This window comes from Cervus canadensis, chromosome 13, assembly GCF_019320065.1.
Source record: "Cervus canadensis isolate Bull #8, Minnesota chromosome 13, ASM1932006v1, whole genome shotgun sequence".
Classification (NCBI taxonomy): Eukaryota; Metazoa; Chordata; class Mammalia; order Artiodactyla; family Cervidae; genus Cervus; species Cervus canadensis.
Window position 1 is genome coordinate 25,954,897 of NC_057398.1, and position 14,127 is coordinate 25,969,023.

The 14,127-nt window shown below is 46.7% G+C and overlaps 1 protein-coding gene across 10 annotated transcripts in view; it reads left to right on the forward strand.

The window, feature by feature from the left end:
• PRDM2 (PR/SET domain 2) overlaps positions 1 to 14,127 on the forward strand; it is a 132,388-nt gene that overhangs the window by 86,160 nt on the left and 32,101 nt on the right. For 8 of the 10 annotated variants that reach the window (XR_006272749.1, XM_043486308.1, XM_043486310.1 and 5 more), the window contains one exon: positions 1,488 to 5,847. The exons of 1 other annotated variant lie outside the window; for it this stretch is intronic. Coding sequence is in view for 8 of the 9 variants with exons in the window: in XM_043486308.1 (XP_043342243.1) it covers positions 1,488 to 5,847 (4,360 nt within the window). In the remaining variant the exon portion in view is untranslated. Of the gene's footprint in view, positions 1 to 1,487; positions 5,848 to 8,916; positions 10,820 to 14,127 lie in introns of those variants that run through there. One more of the 10 variants, XM_043486306.1, reaches the window with a different exon arrangement.

Below are 14,127 nucleotides of genomic sequence, written 5' to 3' on the forward strand. Positions count from 1 at the left end.
TCCCAACCCAGGGATTGACCTCAGGTCTCCCACATTGCAGGTACGTTCTTTACTAGCTAAGTCACAAGGGAAGCCCTGTACAGCCTTAATGTACTCCTTTCCCAGTTTTGAACCAGTCCATTGTCCCATGTTCAGTTTTAACTGTTGCATATTGACCTACATACAGGTTTCTCAGGAGACAGGTAAGGTGGTTTGGTATTCCTCTCTCTTCAAGAATTTTCCACATTTGTTGTGACCCACACAGTCAGAAGGCTTTCGAGTAGTCAATGAAGCAGAAGTACATGTTTTTTCTAGAATTGCCTTGCTTTCTCTATGATATTGCAGATGTTGACAATTTGATCTCTGGTTCCTTTGCCTTTTCTAAACCCAGCTTGTACATCTGGAAGTCCTCCGTTCACGTGCTGCTAAAGCCTAGCTTGAAGGATTTCGAGCATTACCTTGCTAGCATGTGAAACGAGCACATTTGTACAGTAGTTTGAAAATTCTTTGGCATTGCTCTTCTTTGGGATTGAAATAAAAACTGACCTTTTTCAGTCTTGTGGCCACTGCTGAGTTTTCCAAATTTGCTGGCATTTTGAGTGCAGCACTTTTAACAGCAGCATCCTTTAGGATTTCAAATAACTCATCTGGAATTTCATCACTTCTACTCACTTTGTTCATAGTAATGGTTCCTAAGGCCTACTTGGACTTCACACTCTAGGATGTCTGGTTCTAGGTGAGTGATCACACCATCCTGATTATTCTGGGTCATTAGGACCTATTCTGTACAGTTCTTCTGTGTATTCTTGCCACCTCTTCTTAATCTCTTCTCCTTCTCTTAGGTCCTTACAGTTTATCATGCCTATCCTTGCATGAAATGTTCCTTTGCTATTTCCAGTTTTCTTGAAGAGATCTCTAGTCCTCCCTAATTTAATAAGGCTCAGAAGAGATGATCTCCAAAGTTCCTTTTACATGAAAAATGCAGATCACATAATTTTGGAAGATGTAGCTCTCAATATATAGTTTTGGTAAGGAAGAAGGGAGAGAATCAACTGCATTCAAGGCAGACCACTAAGGATATTACCTGGCAATATGTTCAGCAATTTTGTTTCAGTTTGGAATCATGAAAAATTGGAACTCATGACTAGTCTCTTGCATCTCAGTATCAGCTATTTCCAACACAGTTTTAAACACTACAGTTTCTGTAAACAAAAGCATGTTTATATCTGTGTGAGGAAACACAGAAGAGCCTGAGCTCCTGTGGGCATTTACTGTTCAGATTGAGGCCTCCCTCACTGCCCACTGAGCTCCCTGGTGCACTGCAGTCGTTTGTTGAATGATTGAAATGGCTTTATATCCAGTAAAACTTCTTAAATGAGAATGTAGAGTGGTCTATTGTTTCAGTCTCCCTTACTCATTTGAGGTGATAAAGGAAGTAACATGGATAATGAAAGTTGATCGCCAGTGGCTAGTGTTTGACCTTACTTCTGCCTCCCTGTGCTTTCTAGGCCCCAAAGACGAAGACGAGAAGCCTTCTGCTTCCACCACCGAGCAACCAGCCCTCCCTCAGGAGGTGGTGAGCCAGGATGTGCCTCCGGAGCTCACCCTCCCTCCCCCTGCCCACGAGCCCCAGAAAGGACCAGATGCGGAGCTGGAAGCAGCGCTCTGTGAGGCGAACGAGGTGGTGGAGGAGGAAGAGGAGGAGGAGGAAGAGGAGGAGCTGGAAGAAGAGGGGGACGAAGCAGCTGATGTGCCAAATGAAAGTTCCCTGAGAGTGCCGGAGATCCGATGTGACGAGAAGCCCGAGGATTTGTTAGAAGAACCAAAAACTGTTTCAAAGGAAATTCTTGAAGACTCTGCGGAGGCAGCCCCTGTTGTGAAAACTCCCAGAGCCAGAGAAGAGGCCAACGGGGACGTGTTTGAAACATTTCTGTTCCCATGTCAGCACTGCGAGAGGAAGTTCACGACCAAGCAGGGGCTGGAGCGGCACATGCACATCCACATGTCTACGGTCAACCACGCCTTCAAGTGCAAGTACTGCGGGAAGGCCTTCGGCACACAGATCAACCGGCGGCGCCACGAGCGGCGCCACGAGGCCGGGCTGAAGCGGAAGCCCGAGGACCCAGCCAGCGGCAAGGCCTCTGCCGACGGCGCTCCTCCCCAGGACGACACGCAGCCCCCTAGTCTTGGGCAGGATGCTTTGACCTTGAGCTCAGAGAAGGCGTCCCAGGACTCAGTGACTCCTTCCGTTGTAGAAGAGAACGGCGAAGCTAAAGAGCTTCACCCGTGCAAGTACTGTAAGAAGGTTTTCGGCACTCACACGAATATGAGACGGCATCAGCGCAGAGTTCACGAGCGGCACCTGATTCCCAAGGGGGTGCGGCGGAAAGGGGGCCTCCTGGAAGAGCCACAGCCCCCAGCAGAGCAGGCCCTGCCCGCCCTGAGTGTCTACGTCCCCAGCACAGAGCCAGAAGAGGAAGGGGAGGCAGACGATGTGTACATCATGGATATTTCCAGCAATATCTCTGAGAACTTAAATTACTATATTGATGGTAAAATTCAGACCAGCAGCAGCACCAGTAACTGTGATGTTATTGAGATGGAATCCAATTCGGCTGACTTGTACGGAATAAACTGTCTACTCACTCCCGTCACAGTGGAAATAACTCAGAACATAAAGACCACGCAGGTCCCTATAACCGACGGTCTCCCTAAAGAGCCTTCCAGCAGCACAAACAGTGAGTCCAAGAAACGGAGGACTGCTAGTCCGCCCGTGTTACCCAAAATTAAAGCTGAGACTGAGTCTGATCCTGCCACACCTTCCTGTTCCTTGAGTCTGCCTCTCAGCATATCAACCACAGAGGCAGTATCTTTCCACAAAGAGAAAAGCGTGTATTTGTCATCAAAGCTCAAACAGCTTCTTCAGACCCAGGATAAATTAACTCCTCCTGCAGGGATTTCAGCCGCTGAAATACCCAAATTAGGCCCTGTCTGCGTGTCCGCTCCTGCGTCGATGCTACCCGTGACCTCGAGCAGGTTTAAGAGGCGAACTAGCTCTCCCCCCAGCTCTCCCCAGCACAGCCCCGCTCTGCGAGACTTTGGAAAGCCAGGAGATGGGAAAGCCATGTGGACTGAGGCAGTTCTAAGCTCCAAAAAACCCAAATTAGAGAGTCACAGCAACTCACCAGTGTGGAGTTTGTCTGGGAGAGATGAAAGAGAGACTGGGAGCCCGCCAGGCTTTGATGAATATAAGGTGTCTAAAGAGTGGGCAGCTAGCTCTACTTTTAGCAACGTGTGCAACCAGCAGCCACTGGATTTGTCCAGTGGTGTGAAACAGAAGACTGAGGGGCCAGGCAAGGCTCCGGTCCAGTGGGAGGCCGTGTTAGACCTCAGTGTGCATAAAAAGCCCTGTGGTGACTCTGAAGGCAAGGAACTCAAAGAAAACCATGTGCTGCAGCCAGCCTGCAGTGCTGTAAAGAAAAGGAAACCCACCACCTGCATGCTGCAGAAGGTCCTTCTCAACGAATACAATGGTGTCGACCTCCCTGTAGAAAACGCTCCAGATGCGTCTGGAAGCACCAGTCCCTGTAAACCTCTAGAACCTCAGCCAGACCCTGACCTTGGTCTCAACTCAAGCTTGACTGTCGCTGTTGTCGAGTCTCCTCCTGACGTTTCTTCATCGTCACCTGCCCTACAACCATCTTCCCTTTCTTCCGGGCAGCTGCCGCCTCTCCTGACCCCCACCAATCCCTCTTCTCCTCCACCCTGCCCTCCCGTGTTAACTGTTGCCACCCCGCCACCTCCCCTGCTTCCTACTATCCCTCTTCCAGCCCCCTCTTCTGGGGCGTCCCCTCACCCGTGTCCTTCTCCACTCTCGAATGCCACCGCACAGTCCCCACTTCCAATTCTGTCCCCGACGGTGTCTCCCTCGCCATCCCCCATTCCTTCCATGGAGCCCGTTATGTCCGCCGCTTCACCAGGGCCTCCAACACTCTCCTCCTCTTCCTCCTCTTCTTCCTCCTCTTCCTTCTCATCTTCCTCCTCCTCCTCTTCCCCTTCGCCGCCTCCTCTCTCAGCAGTGTCATCCGTGGTTTCCTCTGGGGATAATCTGGAAACCTCTCTCCCCATGATATCTTTTAAGCAGGAGGAACTAGAGAGTGAAGACCTGAAAGCCAGGGAGGAAGCCCCATCCACCACTGAGCAGGAGATCATCCAGGAGACATTCAACAGAAACTTTGTCTGCAATGTCTGTGAATCACCTTTTCTTTCCATTAAGGATTTAACCAAACATTTATCCATTCACGCTGAGGAATGGCCCTTCAAATGTGAATTTTGTGTGCAGCTCTTCAAGGTGAAAAGTGATTTGTCAGAACATCGCTTTATGCTTCACGGCGTTGGGAATATCTTTGTGTGTTCAGTTTGTAAAAAGGAGTTCGCATTCTTGTGCAATCTGCAGCAGCACCAGCGAGATCTCCACCCAGATAAGGTGTGCACGCACCATGAGTTCGAAAGCGGCACCCTGAGGCCCCAGAACTTTACGGATCCCAGCAAGGCCCACATCGAGCACATGCAGAGTTTGCCAGAAGACCCTCTAGAAGCGTCTAAAGAAGAAGAGGAGTTGAACGATTCTTCTGAAGAGCTTTATACGACCATCAAAATAATGGCTTCCGGAATAAAGACGAAGGATCCAGATGTTCGATTGGGTCTCAACCAACATTACCCAAGCTTTAAACCACCCCCATTCCAGTACCATCACCGCAGCCCTCTGGGCATTGGTGTGACAGCTACAAACTTCACTACGCACAACATCCCACAGACGTTTACCACCGCCATCCGCTGCACCAAGTGTGGGAAGGGCGTGGACAATATGCCTGAACTGCACAAACACATCCTGGCATGTGCCTCTGCAAGTGACAAGAAGAGGTACACCCCCAAGAAAAACCCGGTCCCGCTGAAGCAGACTGTGCAACCCAAAAACGGCGTGGTGGTTCTGGACAACTCTGGGAAAAACGCCTTCAGACGAATGGGCCAGCCCAAAAGACTGAACTTTAGTGTGGAGCTCAGCAAAATGTCTTCGAATAAGCTCAAGTTAAACGCGTTGAAGAAAAAAAACCAGCTCGTCCAGAAAGCAATCCTGCAGAAAAACAAGTCTGCGAAGCAGAAGGCTGACCTAAAAACCACTCCCGAGTCGTCCTCCCACGTCTGCCCGTACTGCCACAGAGAGTTCACGTACATCGGGAGCCTGAACAAGCATGCCGCTTTCAGCTGTCCCAAAAAACCTCTTTCTCCTTCCAAAAAAAAACTTTCCCACTCTTCCAAGAAAGGGGGGCACCCATCACCTGCCGGGAGTGACAGAAACAACAGCAGCAGCCACCGCAGACGGACAGCAGACGCCGAGATCAAAATGCAGAGCATGCAGGCGCCTCTGGGCAAGACCAGAGCTCGCAGCTCGGGCCCCTCACAGGTGCCGCCACCCCCCTCGTCCTTCAGGTCCAAGCAGAATGTTAAATTCGCCACTTCGGTCAAGTCCAAAAAACCAAGCTCCTCTTTAAGGAACTCGAGCCCCATACGCATGGCCAAAATGACTCACAGCGAGAGCAAGAAGCCCAAAGCTGCAGCCAAGAACCATGCAACTCCCCTCTCAGGCAAGACGTCGAGGAGCCTGCACGTGAGGGCTCAGAAGAGCAGAGCCGTCTTACAGAGCAAGTCAGCCTTGGCCAGTAAGAAACGGACAGACAGGTTCAGTGTAAAATCCAGAGAACGGAGTGGGGGGCCAATCACCCGAAGCCTGCAGCTGGCGGCTTCTGCCGACCTGAGTGAGAGCAGGAAGGAGGATGGCAGTGGCAAGCAAGAGCTGAAGGACCTCAGGTAAGCAAAGCTCCAGGGTCAGAGGAATTCAGAGCTCAAGAGCAAGGGGGGAAAGACGGTTGGAAGAAAACATTTGCCCAATGGCTCCTTTTCCTTTTTCCTGCACGATTTTGACATAAGCATTTAAAGGAAATAGCTGTTGCTTAAGGTGTAGACAGACGTGGAGGAGGGTCAGTGCTTTGGCTGCTGCAAAGATGGACGCATAGCTTTTATTTCACATGTAGGACTCACAAAGTGGTACCATTTCTTTAATAGGGCCAGTTATGAACTGGATTTGAAGCCATGAAAAGCTCCCCAAAGTACCCCACTATGAAACGGTGAAATTCTCTGAAACTTCCTTTATATCTTGGGTGGTATCCCAGTGTCACTTGTGTTAACTTTCCCATCATAGATGTCTTCTTATGTTCTGATGTATTGCAGAGTTCATTAAAACCATATTACAATCTGATTTAATATTTCTGTGACTTAAAGAGTGGTTCTAGCAACTGAGACTGCTTTTTATTACTCATGCTTTCTTCTATAGTGTTTTAATTTTAAAAACTTGCCTCTTAGTCAAAATAAATCAAAACACGGTACCCTGTTCCTTTTAAAATGCTGCATGTCTGTGTCTTCTCCTGTCCCCCCCACCCCCCACCGGCTCATGTCTCCAAGCATAGGGTGATAAACAGCCAGATTCCCATGGCCGGGGGGGATGAGGAGAGAGTGCATGCTGAGGCCAGACCCTGTGGTTCTTCCAGGTGTGGGTGGGGACCCAAGGCAAGTCACCCCACTTGTCAGTGCCTTTGTTTCCCCAGTGTGATGTCAGAGCTCATCTTAGATCTAAGGTGATTTCTGTGTTTGTTCTGTGTTCTTCCTTCATTAAAATGTTCTTAGTGATAGATAAAAAACAGAGGGCAGGAGTTAAGTTTGTTACGTTGACTTCTTAAAGTTTCTAAGTTACTTCACCTATGAGTGGAGTGTACTTTTGGTATTCCTGCTGCTTCCTGCATAAGACCTGCAGGTCCATCTCCAGTGAAATTATTCATCATCAGCTAGAATTTCTGAGAAGTGTTGAAAACTCCTGTGTCCTTTCAGAGTGAGCTGCGTGACTCTAGGCTGTTGGCTGTAACTTTGTGTCTCAGAATCCTTTGGTATCTTAAGCGAGCAGAGTTAACTGCGGGGGGAGGGGGAGGATGACTGCTGTCTGGAGGGGTCACGGAGGCTCAGAGACGCTGTTCCTACCGCACAGTTGATGAGGCAGGGTTCTTGATGCTGGTGCCATAAGTCATGGCTGAAGATGGAGAGAAGGATCATTAGCTAACGGCAGACTGGAATGATGGACTGTAGGAATAAAGGATCAGATTTTTCTGTTAAGCTTCTTCATAAAAGTTACTGTAGATCTCACTCAGCATCTGGTGTCTGACCCTGGCATGTGCGTATACAGCATCTTGGAACTTAGTTAGTCCTGGCGAAAGTAAACACCTGTTGATCAGCTGTCCAGACTGCCTGCCGGTAGCAGCTTCACTATGTACCTCCTTGTGCTCAGTCTGTTCTGGAAGTTCAACAACAGGATGTTCTTGAGCTGTCCTTTCCAAGGTTCAAGAACCCAAAACATGCTGTCATTTTCACGGACTGTACTAAAAAACGTTTCCCAAGTGGTTGATGCTTTAGAATGTACTCTGTATTCCTCTTTGTCTCCGATAGTATCTGCAAGAATCACTTATTTTGTATTGGATCCCATTTATACAGTTCAAAGGTAAAGTTGATATGGAAAAATTAATATTCTGTAAAGGAAACCTGAGTGAGGTCCATCCAGTGCTTTTGAAGGACCCTTAAAGACTGCAGAGGACCGAAGTGCCTAATAAAATTGTGTCTGTTTTTTGCTCCAGTTAGTTTTAATTATTTTGCTTTGTTTGTGAGTTAACGTTGCTGGAATGAAATTTGACCTAAAAGGAAACAAGAATCAGATAAGAGGTGGATAAATTGTTCTGGCTGTATATGGTAGCTGCAGGCTTCCTTGGAAGCTGGCTGCAGCTTTGTGTGAGACACAGGAGCTGTGCTGCGGACACATCTGAAGGATGTGTGTCTTTCACAGGGGTCCACTTAAAAGTGATCTTTAAGTGTTTTGGGGAATTACAAAATGAACATTCAGTGGGACATCATATTTTGATTATCTGGGCAGAAGAGTGGGCGTTTCTTCAGAGCGCTGTGGTCGTCTTGGTACCTTGTAGTGAATTTGGTTTAACACCAGAATTCTCGGCGCAGGCCTGGAGGATGTAATGGTTCGTCTGTGTCACTCCGGGCTCCTAGCAGAGGCCTCTCCTTGGTTCATGTTTGTTACCCTACACTGGCAGGGAGTTCACTAGACGTCTTTCCTTTTCAGTGTATTTCTTCTTAGAAATTGTATTCAGTGGGGATTTTGTAGTACAAGTTTGGAAATACCCGCTTCCATTCTGTTTTCAGTGTTTTTGCTGTACTCTCCCCATTGCACATTCAAGGACTTAGCCCGGAACTGGCAGCACACCCTTTTCCTGTGTATTTCATCATAACTATGATTAAGGGCTGGTCCTCAACGGACAGGCGTTTTACATTCAAATACCAGTTTAGAATTCCTTAGATTTTCAAGTATATACTTGCAGTCAGCCGTGAGAACGACGTCAGTTTTCCATCCCACACTGAGGGCTCAGCAGAATTTGCCGTTCAGTCATTTCCTGGAGCACAAGCCATTGTGCCATTCAGGGTGTGAAAGAGGCATGTGCTCCAAATCCTTTTCTTAGGACAAAGCTGCAGAGACATACTACTCTCTAGATTCTCCTGTTACAGCTCTTAATCCAGCAAACCCTTGTTGGGCTCACCTTCACTGTTCGGGAAAACCCACTGGTGGCTTGTCAGTGGAACTGCATTTAGAGCTGTTGCTGAGGGCTCATTCCCCGGGCTGTAAGACAAAAAAGACAAGGAAAGAAGTATATTTTCTGCTCCCTTTTTACCCATCTTTAGTCTTTGTGAGTCCCAAGGCATTTTTACATTCTTCAGTACTGCTTTTAGAGCAACTTTTTTTTGTTTTTTTTTAATACTGTGTTCCCATTGCAGCCAGTTAAGGACATGTAAATAAGTGACGGAGAAGTAAAATAAAATTCCAGACCAAGTTTTTCCATTTACCATGAAAGTGATTAAAAGAGGAAAACGGTGCTGATTTCTCACATCCCATCTCTGCCACACCACTCCAAGGAGATCGTCTGTGGCCCTCCCAGCACTCCCTGCACATCTTCCTACTCATCCTGTTGCTGTCTTCACATTTGCCCCGTGGTCTCCCTACCTTTTCTTAAACTTGGTCAGTTCATAGAAGGTTGTGTCATGTTGTCATTTATCTTCAGTTTTCTTATTTTCTAGGAACTTTCTGTAGAAAAGCACCCACCGCCCCCCCGCCCCAAACAAAACAAACCTTAATAATTGACTAAATATCTTGCATGCTCAACTTAGGATAAGCACTACGGCAAAGAATACGAAATCTGCCAAGCTTCTGAGACCAGTTGAAGCTAACTCAAAAATCCTAACACACAGCTGATTGCCCCTAACACAAGAAGCCCACTGGCTTCTTGTTGCCCTGGGTAGAATCAGGCACGCACTCCTTCACTGGCACCCAGCCCGCGGGGCTGGGCTCTCAGGTGATTGAGATGTGGAGGGCGCTGTGCCACAGGCTGGCTGACCCAGCTCCTGGTCCCTGGGACTGGTAACTCAGACCTGAGTGTGGCCCTGGTTTTTGGCACATAGCAGAGAAAGGAACAATTTGAACCTGACCTTGCAAAGCAAGTTTTCTGTTTCGTCAGTCGTCGATTGTAGATTTCAGGGATGGCAGATTGGATGCACTCATTTTATAATGTTTTGGTCACACACACCAGCTCTTGATGCCTTTCCTTTAAGTGAATTGTAGATAGAGGCATTGAGCTTCTTTCTTAGCCTGTTTTCTTGTTTGTTTGTTGTTTTTTAATCACAAGCCGAATGCCAGCATAATGGAGAGGAAACCAGATTGGATATGAACTCTTTTCTATGCCTCTTCCAGTGTCATGTTTATATATCCAAATGGACATGATCCTCTCAGATTATTATCTGGCACTAGTTTATAACTGTTATATTATTGGAAATGGTATCTGTATGTCAGTGCCCAGGAAACATCACAGGCTTGTGCAGATGTATGTCTACACATAAGTGTAAATGAATTTACATATCAGATTTTACACTTCAGTCTCTAATAGAGATTTAAAAAGCCCAACAAATTGGCCTATTTCTGAGTGTATAGGTATCATTTCTCCATGCATTATCTGCCTTCCCCCTGATTGATGACTGAGTTGATGGAAAATGACTAGGTTTTATTCATGTTTTTTTGTTGTTCTCAACTTTAAAAGTAATCTACCTCTTAAAATTTGTAGTTTAATACATGTTTGGTGAACTTGTGCCACTTTAACCCTTTCACTATCATTCCCATTTTGTTACATTTCTGTTATGGGGACTTTATGTTGAATATTGTATAAAGCATTTGTAGCAGTTTAAAAATAAAATATTTAAAATTATTTAAATTGTTTTGGACGCTTCAATTGTATTATATGTGATTTACATTTTACATTTTTGTTTGAGTTGTTAATCTGGAGAGTGTTCTTGTATTGAAGTTTGCTGTTAGTAATTTTATTCTTGTTGGAGAGTGATATAAAAGACTATTCTAAAGAAAACATTAAAATTTACAAAATGACATACAAAAGGGGTTGTCCTTTGATTTTAACCAATGTAGCCTTGAGAGAGAGAGAGGTTAATTATAGACAAGAGTGGTGTTTGCTATGTTTTCCCCTTCCAGCATGAAATAAATCATTTGAGCTTGTCAAATGTATGGAAAGGTTTTTTTATGCTGTTGCTAGCAAGCACTTCATGAAGAGGGGGAATTCAAATGATGCATTTTATATCATTGTAATCAATAAAAAACTTTCTGAAAGCTGTGAAAGGACTGCATTTTGTACATCATTGGGGTCAGCTAAGGGGGAAAATGAAGGTGTATGTAGGAGGGGCATTCACAGGCTGCATCGCTGAAGTGCAGTGCTGAGCCCCCCAGCCGACCTCCTCCCACTTGTCTCTACTTGGCATTGATTGAATATTTGTGAATTCATGTCGCTTCTATACCACCTCAAGGGTAGACATGCAACTGGCCGCTGGTGCTAAGTGCAGAGACAGAACTTAACTTTGGTAAGAGTGAAATAATTGCCCATGTGGAATGTCAGCTTCCTTTGTATACTTGTGGACATTTCACTCTATAGTCTGGAGACTTTTATTTTTATGGATCCACAAAGAATGAACCAAAGAAGTTGTAACATTTGTATTAAGTTGCTATGAAATTGCTGTGTTTTTTTGTTTGTTTATTTTTAAGATTAAAAATGGCTGAAACAGGCAGTTTCATAAAATCCTCCATGGGAGTACTTGTCCTGATACTTTTTATCTGCCTGTGTCCTTGCTGTTCGGGAAAGTGTGGTAAAGCTGAAGGTGGGATCAGCCTCACTCAGTGAGATGTTCACACTTGTGGCTTATGGATTCCCAGCTTAGAAAACCCCAAAAGGCTTAGGAGGCAGGTGTGTGGAAAGAAGAGGTGGAGGCGAGAAGCGGCTTTCAGCATTAGCCCTGTAAATGCTCTAGAAGCCAAGTGCTGAGCCCAGAACCCAGGGAGGAGCCCCGGATGCTGTGAGCTAGAGGGAGCGCTGCTCTGGGAGCAGGGCGTGGGTGTCCGGCTCACCCACCTGCTGTCCCTCCAGGCCCCTGACAAAGTACCACCTCCATCCCCCTCCTCGGTGGCTTAGCCTTGGGCAAGTATTTTGCCTCGCCCAGAGTGGGGAATGGGGAAGATGGTCTCCCGAGTTTTCCTTCTAGCAGGAACTCCTTCCAGGCTGTGTGTGCTTAACAGATTTCTCATTGGGTCTGAAAGAGCCAGGTGAGGGCTGTCATGTCCCCCTGGATATGGGAATACTCAGATACTTAATCAGGTGAGGATCCCCAAGAAGGCGCTCAAGTCCCTCCACAAGAATGGCTTAGGGTTTAACTCTGTGAAGTTGCAAAAATTTTAAAGCTATTAACTAAAACCTTATGTCCCTGCAGCTATTTGGGAGCATCCGGCAGTGTCTAGGCTGGCTCTTTTAATTTGGATGTTACCAGTACTTTCTAGCGCAGTTTTTTACAAAAATCACAGTAATTTACTGAGTACCTATTGTATACCAGGCTGTGTTCTAGATACACGTTGTGTCCAGTTTACATCAGTGGACAAAAATCCCCACCTTTGTGAAGCTTACGTGTGGTGCCTTTCTCCAGTTTTTATTACTTCAAAACCTCCCTCACTTCGTCACAGTTCTCCCAAGGCTAGGAGGTCAAGAAGATGCCTCTACCTTAATATTTGAGGGTAGATATTTAGATAACTAGAGACTTTTAATACGTTAAAGCAACTCTTCTAAAATTATATCTCAGTGCGTTTGATGAGGTGGTTAGATAGCATCACCGACTCAATAGACATGAATTTGAGCAAACTTGGAAATAGTGGAGGACAGAGGAGCCTGGCATGCTGTAGTCCATGGGGTCGCAAAGAGTCAGACATGACTTAGTGATTGAACAACAGCAAATACATTCGTTATTTTATTTCTCTGTACTTTGGCTTGCTCTCTGGCCTCACTTTGGATTGATGGACTTAGCATTAGAAACACTTACAAAGGACACTTTGCCTTGAAAGTGGGTTAGAGTATGGATGGGTGAGGACAGGCTGTAACATGAAAGAAGTGTTATTAGCTCATTTTGTCCAGCTCTTTGCGACCCCATGGACTGTAGCCCACCAGGCTTCTCTGCCCATGGGATTCTCCAGGCAAGAACACTGGTCTGGGTTGCCATTCCCTTCTTCAGGGGATCTTCCCAACCCAGGGATCAAACCCAGGTCTCCTGTGTGGCAGACAGATTCTTTACCGTCTGAACCACCGGGGAAGCCCTGAGAAAAAGACTCCGATATAAAAGCCACAGTTAAAGTAGTCCAGAGACCAGGCTGAGGATTGAGGAAAATGGTCTGCCATTTCTGTCATTCATTTTGGAGACATCGCCATGGCCTCCTCTGTCCCCGGCTGCATGAACCCTGCTCCTGCTGCCCCTTTGGGGTCCGGTCTCTGAATGTCCTGCTACAGTACTACTAAGGGGAGTGTGTTCAGGAGCCTCCAGGTGGTGATCAGGCCCCAGCTTGGCGCTTCTCAGACTTAACCCAGAGGTGGCGCTCAAGCTCCCAGCTCCAAGGCCCTAAAACCAGCCTTTTGTGTAAAGTGAGACCTTCCTGGGCTGGGCCCTGGGTAGGGTGTCAGGTCACCATCCCAGGTGATTTCAGTGCACGCTGAAGAATTTTAGAGTTTATGTGGGAAAAATAATGACTGTGTGTAGCTCTTAATTGCTAAAGTACTTGTGTGTGCTTAACATTGGCAGAATAGGTACCAACAGCATTGTTCACATTTTCTGAAAGCTGGGGGTCTGGTCTTGAGCCTGGGCTATATGCCTGCAGGAGGCAGAGATGATAGTCCCCAGGGGAAAAGGAATGGCCAGGCTGTTGTGCAGTTTCTTGCTGAGCGTGTTGCTCAAAGGCCCCTCTTGGGCCCCACCTTCCTGGTGCCTTGACCGTTTCTGGGAGTTTGCCTGCAGGATGTAAGGCCTTAAATACGGCTGTACTGTGGGATTTTTAAAAAGAAAAAATATACGTTGGTGGAAATAATGACATCCATATTACTGTTGAAATTCTTTATAGATGAAAATGTCTAGTATTCAGAAAATGTTGAATGGAACAGAACCTGAGGTTTGAGTGAGTGTGATATCGGGACAGTGTGAAGCTGCTCATCCCTTCAGGCAAATGCCCACCCAGAGTCCTGTTGGAGGGCCGCCCAGCACGGCTCCATGCCACCCGCTGCCACGCGTTCCCTGTCTGCAGCCACACCAGTGCCCCTCAGTTCTCCCACTCCCCTCTCGTGCCTCTTCCTCTCCAGAAGGGGATGGAGGTGGTCTGATGAGCCCTGGGGTGAATCTGACAGTTTCCAGGTGTTGGCTGTGTGTGAGCTGCTGTGCAGGGCATTTTCTAAATTTGACAAGAATCCCACGAGGTGGGTATCTTTTACAGAAAGAGGAACAGACACCGGGAACGGGGAGTGATTTTTGTTCAGAGGTCACACAGCTCTCAAGTGGAAAGCTAGGATTTGAACTGCCTCCAAGCTTAACACCTTCCTGTTGATCATTTTTATAGTTTTTTTTTTTTTAAGC